This window comes from Oreochromis niloticus, linkage group LG7 (assembly GCF_001858045.2).
Source record: "Oreochromis niloticus isolate F11D_XX linkage group LG7, O_niloticus_UMD_NMBU, whole genome shotgun sequence".
Lineage (NCBI taxonomy): Eukaryota > Metazoa > Chordata > Actinopteri > Cichliformes > Cichlidae > Oreochromis > Oreochromis niloticus.
The window spans coordinates 5,400,033-5,410,092 of NC_031972.2; the positions used below are offsets into that span (position 1 = coordinate 5,400,033).

Below are 10,060 nucleotides of genomic sequence, written 5' to 3' on the forward strand. Positions count from 1 at the left end.
TTTGAATTTGTAAGTGATATTTTTCACCTCTGGTTCTTTTTTATATGACTTGCATGAAATAATATGGGTAAGAAAGTCAGGGTGAAGTACGATGTGCATTTTGTAGTCCATCTTCTGGACTTTGTAGCTTCAACACAGCAGATATCACAACGTTAAGGAGCCTAGTGTACATGCAGTCAGATTCACTGATTCTCCTCCTTATCAATTCTCCTTCACACCTTTCCTTGACCTTTAATAGTTTCCACTAAGATCAAGGTCATTACAAAAAGAGCTACCCACCAAGTTTTTTAAATGTGTAAAAGTTTGCCCTCTAGTGTTCACTGCTTACAAACCAAAAATAAGTTCACCAGTAAATAACAGAAGGTGCTTTCCTTGGTTCTCAAAGCTGAAAACAAGTCTTTTATTGTTGTTTTATATATATATAATACACACTGGCAGTAAGGCATAAATAATACAGTGAGTGCAAGTTCAATCCTGAAGCAACAGCCTGGACTTTCAGCAGCTGTTGATCAGCAGAGACGTCCTTCTTTGGATCATTAAGGTCATTTTATTCTAACTCTGCTGCACTGTAAACCTCCAGTACTGTTATCCACACACAGATCCGCGGCTGCAAGAAAAGAGAAAAATGTGAATTTCAAGCAAAAAAATTTACACTTGCTCTTTTTTCACTGTAAACGTGTGCTGCTGTGTTTGGTCTCACCCATGAGGCTGGCACTGAAGGTCATCGGCACAGGGGCAGTGGTCACGGGGACCCTCCTGGTCCCAGGCTAGCATGTCCATTAGCAGGTTGGGGTGGCTTAGACAGGACTCCCCCTTGCCCGGTTTGGGGTTACATACTGGAAACAAAAGCTCTGATGGAAGCAGCAGAGAGAAAAATACATGAAGTTTAAAACTGACTTTACTGAACCTTCTAAGTCATTGATTGCTCAGTCCAAATCACAGGGTCCCAATTAGACTATCCCCGTTCTGATTTTGTTAGTCCTGGACTATGTTTGATTCCTAAATTCTGTCACCAAACATTTAGAACTGGTTACAGGTTGAGATAATAACATGTTACAGGTTGCTTTAAAATAGCAAACAGATCCAATTAGGCACTTTAAGGTAGTCTCTCTGGTGTTTAAACCCAGACGAAGCTTACCTGGTTGGAAAGCACAGCAGAGGTGTGGCCTGCAGTCACTCTGACTCTGACAGATGGTTCCCTCTGTTCCACTGGTGGCGTTCACTGTGCACTGGCCCCAAACACACATCTGATCAGAGCAGCACTCCTCATCCTTGACGCAGGGCTATGTGAGGACACACAATCAGAAATGTTTTAAAAAAAAAGTATAAGTAGTCATGTGCATCCTTTTGGATTCATGTAGTAGCATTACATCACGGCATAAAGTAAGGACACTTTTTTGCTTAATGCATTTTTATGTCACTTATGTTACTTTTGAACATTTTCAAATCCAGGGGTGTGTTCAGAGGGGGGCATGGGGTGGTATTTCTATGTTATGCTACTTTCCGCTTCTACTCTACTATATTTTAGGAGCAAATGTTGCACATTGTAGTATACATCATTTATTTCAGAAACGTTGGTACCATTACTTAACCAAGATTATGGATTGTATTATGTAAATGATCTAAATACTTTTCTAATTTCTAATAAAAAAAACTGCAGAAATTGCAGTTCCTCTATTGGCAGCTTGAGGCTTCAACTATATAAGTCCCCATATTGTCACGGTTTGCAAGGATAGACTGTGTGGAGATGAGAGGTGCAGACCCAAGCGCAGACAAACAGAGGAATAGGTGGAGGTTTAAACTGAAAGTGAGCCTTTCATTGGTGGCTGTAAAAAACACTGCAAAGCACTTAACGGAGGGGGAACTGAAAACACTAACAAAACCTAAACTGGGAGAAGCTAAACAAAAGAACATGAAGAACAAGCAGACGATCCAACGAGGATCACACTATAGATGCACACAGAGGGAAATGGCAAACAGGTGAGGAACACAGTTGTGACTAATCAGACAAGACGAGACAGGTAGGAAGGAAAACAGAATACACTGACGCAGGACACAGACTGTCAAAGTAAAACAGGAAATACACAAACATAGAGTCAAGGATGTCAAGAGGTAACACAAGTGACACAAGGGAGGTACAGTAACATCTAAACACTAGAAAAACTAAAACAATGAATATTAATAATCACAAATATAAATACAGAGGCACTAGACTCCGGACCACGACACATATACTCCCATTTTAAAACGTCCAACTTAACAGCATTATAAAGGATGTTTAAAGCTTGGAACAGAACTAGCCTCTGTGGATGTTCCTCATAGATACCAACTGTTTGTTCGTGATTTTTCAGTTTTTTTCCCTGTATGTATTTTGTTGAGACATAAAGTTAGCCATGTTGTCTCTTTGACTGACAGGTATTAACACTGCTAATCTGAGTGACTGAACTGAACCTCTCAATGGCGGAGCTCCTATCGGTGAGTGAAGTTCTAGTATTTTATTAGTCTGTTTGCACTTATCATCCAAACCATTTATGGATGCATCCACTATTCAAACTTTCAAGCATAACTGATAAACTTGTACTCCACTCTTTTAGCCCAAATTCCTTTGTAGCTCAACAAAAACAACATGGAGGCTAAAGCTGAGCTTTCAGACCGATGGGACTGACAGTCCAGAAACCACCAGGTTAATTTATGGTGATTACTTTTACATGCAGCCAGTCACACTGTACTGTAGCTGGAAAGCTGTTACCCAAAAACAGCTGAAAGGTGATACAACGAGTAGAGGGGAAGTGTGGAGCTCAGTGATAATTGCCTGTGGGTTCATGGTGACTAGTGATGCTGTACTTGAAGCAAAGACACTGATCATTGTAGCTCATAGCAACCACAAAAGACAACACTGACTGTCTCCCCACCATGTCTGTCGGGATACAGGGAAGGCATTTGGAGTTCTCGATCTCATACAGGCAGTATTTCAGGTTGCCACAGTCCTCGTCCACCATGCATTCCTGTGGGATGAGAAAAATGAATTACAAATATATTAAGTGATGAAGAACTGAACAGAAGTATTTATTATAGTTTTCGATAAGAAATTCATGCATCTTGAAAATAATCTCATCTCACAACAGTCATCATTATCAAGAAGCACTAAGCCAAACAGAATTCAGTGTAGCTGAGTGTTATTTGCCTGTATCACAATAACAGTCGTACGTTATTCCACTGCACCCCCACATAATGACTTCCCGGTATCTGCTGGGTCTATCTCCATGGAAACTGCATTAAGGACAACATCAGTGGCATCTGAATGTAACAGAAGGGCTGGGTCTCTAGAGTCTCCCCTCCTTCTGTCCTCTACGCTTGATTTGGACTCCAGCATGTTGAAGGTAAAGAAATGATCTTCAAATATGTGCCCTTTCCAGGATGACTCCCAGAAAGAAACGGTGCTTAAGATAAAACACTTTTTTTTTTAATGCCTAAAACAATCTGGGCTTTTAAGGCCAAGCTGGAAATATTATAAACTTGTTGTTAAATGATGCTAACTGTGAGTTTGTTGCAGGAACACCGGGTACACCATGCAACAAAGTGACAAATGTTGTGCATGCTTAAAAGTGCGCTTTTAAGGGTGGATTTTCCAGCAGAAGAAGTCAGCAAGTCTTTATGCTAATGAGATATTTGAGATTTAGTTTGACTTGTTTCCAGTGGTGAGAGGAAACAGTGCATGCCAAAAACAATCCCAGCCACATGGGTGGATTTCTCTGATTTATCTTTGAAAGTGTGGCCTGTGAAAGTTTAACACAGGAACCAAACAAAGAACATCTTTAAACCAGACCTCCTTTCCCACTGTAAATTTAGATTTCAGTTTTCTTACCGAAAGTGTTTTTACTGTCTGTGTTTCTACCTCATCAATGCAGGAAAACAGGTCAAATGAAGCTAAAAGGTTAGACATTAATCACACATTACAGAGTCCTGGTTTTATTTGTGAGAAATGGATGACTTTTGAAGTTCCCCTATCATCCTTTTTTGGGGTTTTCTTCTTTGTATTTTTCTGAGGAAATAAAATCTGTTGCAAAGCTTGGAAATCACCTGTTATTTTTTGCAGGTCGGGGAGTCAAGTGCAGCACATTTCAGATACCAGCTCTCATCAGCTGGCAGCTTAGCAGATTCTATTCTGCTCATCCTATTAGCAAGTCTTATAGGAGCGTGCTATTTTGCTGCAAGCTGCTTTGTCACCCACCACCAGCCCATATTGTTCAGCCTGGTCGTGCTATTTCTGACTTGAACCAATCCATGTCGGTTGTCCGCTTTGTTCTGTGGGCGATTCCTGCTCGCCTGCAGTGTTGACCTTTCTCTCCCTGCATTTGTGTACGTTTGTGTGTTTCCCAGAGCCATGGCTACCCAACTGTTATCACTGATTCCCTGGATTGTGCACTTGACCCATCCACCACGGCGCTAGCTCTTCCACCTACACTCTGCAGATTGTTTATAATATAATTCAGACTCTTTAGTGTTAATTTTTCCAAGTGTTTTCAAGTTAATACCTTAGAATTGTGCTGTGCTCCAGATCTCCTCCTTGTGTGTCAGCCATTCCACACAGTATTTTATTCTTTTGCTCTCGAGTCTGCTTGTTTGTTTGGGCACTCTCCTACAATGTTTCTCCTCTCTGTCTTTGTCTCTGAAAACTCCACTGCACATTATGAATTGGTCAGTAAACCTTGTCAACTGCTTTTCCTGTGTCCCGTCCTGCTTCGGTTAAATCATAACAGTAGGAGGATCTTGCTGCTGTTCCCCCTCCTCTTAGGCTTTCCACGTATGATTTTGAAATGGCGGGGAGGTCCCAGAAATACCACCAAATATAAATGTTTGACAACAGAGAAACAATCCTAGGTTTGTCTGAAGTGCTCAGTTATTCTCTCACACAGCTTAATACAACTTGTTTTTAGTCTTCTCATTACTTCTCTATCTTACAAGGCGACACAAAGGCACGCTACCCGCCTAGTAGCTCTTTCAGCACACTCACAAGCAAAGCCTGAACAAAGAGTGAGCACATGCCTTGCAGTTTTATTGGCAACTGACATTTTCTAAGAATGCTACACTGCTACCTAACGAGTTAGGTAGAGAACTCATGCCAAGCCCGGGTCTTAGCTGGGCTAAGGTAACCCATCAGAAAATGCAGCAGCTAAAATGGAGGTATGCAGAATCAGGGTAAAAAGAGCACAGACCACTAAAATAAAGTTATGAAACCACAAATGAGCAAAATACGGGACATTTAACGCAACAGCTGAAATGTAGTAGCCACAGTTGTCTGCAACGCTTTGTTGCAACAACAAGGCATTTGACTGACAATTGTTATGGACAGCAGTGCTGTAGGAAATTATCTAGACCCTCTAGTCACTTAAATCACATTACTCACAGACTGCCTGCACTCATCCAAAAAGCATCCACATTTTAACCAAACATTTCCACATTTTAGCTTACATATGCTTTTTTTTCAGCTCCCCATGCGCTGACTAAATTTTTTTTCTGAAGCAGCAACAGTGCCATGCCATTAACTTACTTTACTGTGACTTAACAAATAAGGTTAAATACATATGGCGTTAGTTGTTTGTTTTACTTTCGTTTTTTCTTTAGAAACGTGGAGCTTTTTGGCTTACAATCTTCCTTGCTTCCTTGGCATTTTTTCCTCTATTAACATAACCACCATCTGTACAGCTGCCAGGAAAGAAAAAGATCAAAACCACCGCCGTAAAGTACAGAGCAGACAGCAAGCAGTAACAGCAACCTCAATCCAAGCTGGCCTCCTCTTGGCAAAAACTATGAAAAGTATATGGTAGGTTTCTTTGCTGGATGAGATCATCCTTAATTTAAAAAAACGTATTAATACAATGGTCCCATAGTTTCAAAAACCTCTCCTTCTCTCTGTCTCGTCTTACAAATGTGGAATATTTACCAAACTGAAGGAAAATGGATCTCTGGAAACATCACACTGAAATCAAGCACTCTAAAAGCTGATAAATATTTAAAATAATACTGACAGATTCTTACTGGAATGTGATGAAAAAAAAAAGAAGAAGCTTGAGCTGTTATCTGTTTCCAAAAGTCAGCCTGTAAACTTTCCATTGTTTTGAAAAGAGGTCTGAAACTAAGTGAGCTGGATTTTGTGTTTCTCTCCAAAATATTTCCAGAATCCCAACTTCATACAAGCCAAAATGTTAAACTATTAATCTCAGTACAAAATACTGACTCACATAAAAACAGCAGCTTCATGGCAGCATCGGGAAAATGTGGACACAGAAGAAAAAGCCAAAACCTTGTTTAAAACTTGGTTTAGGTTTAGGTCTGGATCAAGGACAAGAGGTAAAAGACTCACATGATTCATGTTGTTCCACTGGCTGGAGATCTCCATATGAACATGGGACAAATGAGTCTCTCCAGTTTTGTTGTTAGTATCCTATAAAAAGGAAGGGGTTGTAAGGGGGTGAAATACTGTATCAGACCCGGGGAAGAAAAACAACTTTTCTTTTCTGACCAATTATTCTTAAACCCACTCAGACATTGGAGAGTATGAAGTGAATGCTTGTATGTGAAAGTTACACTGTGATGAGTGAATCCCTACCTTGTCAGTTCTGTCTAGCACCTTAACTGCTTTCTCTCCGTTCTTTATCACCATCGTAGTCTCATTGTGGTAGCTAGGACCCAGCTCCAGTGAGCCTGAAGAGGATTTTGCACTCTCTGTAGTGATCTGTCAGAAGGAACATTAGGATAAATCTTACATAAGGAGCAGCATATGTTACACTGTACATCTATTGTTCATATTTTTGAAAATATGAATCCTTAAGGGGGCTATAAGAATGGATAGTTTGCATTCTCTGCTTGATGCAAAGGGGAAACCTCCCAGTAGCCCAGAAATGATGAAAACCAGACCCTCACTGACATCAGGAAATGTATCGGACCTGCTGAAATTCAATTCTTGGGAAGGAAAATAACAAACACAAGGTACTGAAGGCTGTCCAGAAAAAGCTGTTTGTATGAAGTTCTTGCAGGAGCTCTTCTGTATTCCCTTTTCTTTTATTGAACTGAGAGTCTGGCCGGGAAATCACTATTTTAAGCAAATACTATCATGATGAGTGACGGTGGTACTCAGCATGGCGTGGGCCAGATTTAAAGCAGACACATAGTTTCCGTGTCTGCATTAAAACAATTTGAAACACTTTTTATCCCCCTGCTTTCTAATAAAACTGTCGCGTATTTACTTTAATGTGAACACATTGAATTTCTCTGCCAGTCAGCACTGGCTTTATATGAATGGATAAAATATGACGCCAACCTGGTCCACTGCCTCCTCCAGTATGTGCTGAGTGTCCTCCATCAACTCCTCTACCTCTCGGAACATATCGTTCAGGCTGACCGGACCCCGCTCCAGGCTCTCTCGCGGGAACAAGGTCCCGCTCCTCGCCGTCCCGACGGCTGCCCACAGAAAGCACAAACCCCGGAACACCGACAGCTGCGCGATGCCGGACATCTTTCCTTCTCTTCCACCTAGTCTGTCTACCGAGCAGCACACGGGTGTGACGCACGCAGGGCGCACAGCTCTACACAGCTGGATCCGTTTTATTTGGAAAGTATGAGGAGCAGCAGCAGCAGCAGCAGCGGTGGTGGGGAGGAGAAGGAAGGAGGAGGGGAGAAGGGGGGTATTAGCAGGATCAGGTTTAATGGGGTGGAAAAAGTTCACGCTGCATTTCGTGATTTAAACGTCAAACACAGGCGAGTGGCCTTTATAAAGACATAAATGTGAACTGGACTGTAAAACAAACAGAAGAAAAGGCTGACAGACGAATGCCAGATGTGATCTGCAGAGGCAAGTTCCCACGTAGGCCTGCGCTTAATCACCGGTCACTTCAGAGGAGCTGACAGCAAGAAATACACATCATGTCAAACAGCTTTAGTGAAGGTCTGCCCGTTCTTTTGAAAATCTAGACAAAGTTTGGACTCTTTTGCACAATCCTACAGAAAACAAGATTTTATTTTAGTTATATTTATGTGATGAAGAGCAACTCCATGTTTGATTACTGATACTGTGTAGCATGGATACTTAGTCTCCTGAGTTTATGAGGTTTAATTTGAGGTTTTTTGTTCATTTCTGAGTGTTGGTTCTGGTTTAATCTGATTACCCTGATGAGTTTTAGTATTGTGATTTTGGGTTAATGTCCTTATTATTATTATTATTATTATTATTATTATTATTATTATTATTATCATCATTATTATTATTATTATTATTATTATTATTATTATTATTATCATTATTATTATTATTATTATTATTATTATTATTATTATTAATAGTAGTAGTAGTAGTAGGTTTTAGTCCCCTTGTGTTCTTTTGTCTGCAACTTTTCATGTCTTTTATTATGTTTTGGTTACTTCCTGTTTTATGTTGAAGGTTAGTTTTACTTCCGGTCTCTGTCTTCCCGTGTTTCCCTGACTGTTATCATATGCTGTCAGGTGATTCCTCCAGTGTCCTGTTGTCTAATCAGTCCTGTTTGTATATATAGTCCTGTGTTACTCCCGTCTTTGTCCTTGCATGTGTAAGTCTCTTGTTTGTGGGTTTTAGATTTTACCTGTTGGACTGTGTATTTTAAGAAAAGCTTACCTTTTCTTAAAATATCCCTCTCTGTTCTCTCCTATACATTTCACATATTCAAATGGTTATGGCATCTTTTAGTTACAGTTGTCTAGTCTTGCCTTGCATTTTTGAAAGTTACTACTCCCTGGTGTGTATCTTGTATGAGTTCCTGTTTCTCCTGTGTTTCCTACTGCTGGAGTCCTTGTTCTTACTGCTTTTAGATCAGTCTGTATTCTGGGTTACCCACCTTAGCCACCTGAGCTGACTGAACCCACTCTAAATGATGCTTGGGGTTCGACCAGAGAAGCAAGTTTCACAACCTGGCTGCCATCTTGGATCAACTCCAGGTGTCTGAGAGCCTTATTTTTCGTCTGGTGGTTAAATATTTGGTGACTCTGCCCCCAAAATGAGATTTAAAAGAACAACTTCCTGGTCAGATTGTTCTTTTGCACATTACACATGATGTTTCACAACTTTACAAGTCCTGAAACAACTGTGAACCTCAGTTGTGCACATATGTCAGTACAATAATGTGACTGTCTGATTGTACAGGGTGTATTAAAAAAGCATCATCCAATTTCAAAGTCAAATTCCACGGCCGTTCACCAATAAAGACCAAACACGTACTGTTGGAAGGAGTACTGTTTGTGTGTTTCACATGGTTACCGGTAGGTAGCATAACAGCAGCTGCGGCTACAGTGACTCCAATCTTACTTGCAGAAATATGAAACACGTTTGAATATCGTACAGACATATGCTGTGTGGTCTGTCTCTGTGTGTTAGCCCTGCGACAAACTGGCACCCTATCCAGTGTATCCTGCCTCTTGCTCTCAGACAGCCGGGATAGGCTCGAGCCCCCCAGCGACCCTGAATTGGATAAGTGGAAGAGAATGGATGGACATGCTGTGTCCAGAGGGGTACGGCATACATCATTTGTGAACACTGTAAGTTTTTTGTATGTAAAAATTTAGTCTTTAAAGTATTTTAAAGTTTACTGCAAACTTCACTCTTTCATTAAAAGTTCTTTGTATGCTACGACTTCTGTTTTCTCTGAGGTAGAAGCTAAGCTAGAGCCAATAAGAACAGAAACAGGTGGCTGGAAATATTGTCTGATACTGTCCCCTGGTGACAGTACATAGCTACAACATGAAGTCATGGCTCAGCAAAACTGCGTAGAAATAGAAAGCTTCATCTTAACTCTATACACTACAGCATAGCCTAAGCAATAATGAGCAGAACTAAGTTCAGTATATTGGTGCAGCCCTCCACAACAGTCCTAGTTTCTCATGGGGCCCCTTGGGAGAATGAATTGCCCACCCATGGAAGCCTCAGCCTAGCATACACTTTCTCAGAAATGTAGCTTCATGCTGCAGGGACATGTACCTCAGCAGATCCGATAGGTCTGTTTGGCAGCAATATACTGTGTTGGCACAGTAATAT

General features: G+C 40.8%; 1 protein-coding gene and 1 long non-coding RNA gene across 2 annotated transcripts; one reads left to right on the plus strand and one right to left on the minus strand.

Annotated features, from left to right (window-relative positions):
- Window positions 1–367: 367 nt before the first annotated feature.
- On the minus strand, window positions 368–7,654 carry dkk3b (dickkopf WNT signaling pathway inhibitor 3b). The gene is made up of 7 exons (XM_003439570.5): window positions 7,322–7,654; window positions 6,611–6,736; window positions 6,365–6,445; window positions 2,913–3,005; window positions 1,139–1,283; window positions 701–851; window positions 368–607 (listed from the first exon to the last, which is right to left on the minus strand). Exons 1-7 carry the CDS (start codon window positions 7,514–7,516, stop codon window positions 586–588), a joined length of 813 nt encoding a protein of 270 aa, XP_003439618.1. The 5' UTR covers window positions 7,517–7,654; the 3' UTR covers window positions 368–585.
- A 160-nt stretch (window positions 7,655–7,814) lies between these two features.
- LOC112847565 (uncharacterized) lies at window positions 7,815–9,145 on the plus strand. Its single transcript, XR_003221170.1, has 2 exons — window positions 7,815–7,945; window positions 8,842–9,145. It is a non-coding gene; the product is annotated as an uncharacterized LOC112847565 (long non-coding RNA).
- Window positions 9,146–10,060: the final 915 nt, after the last annotated feature.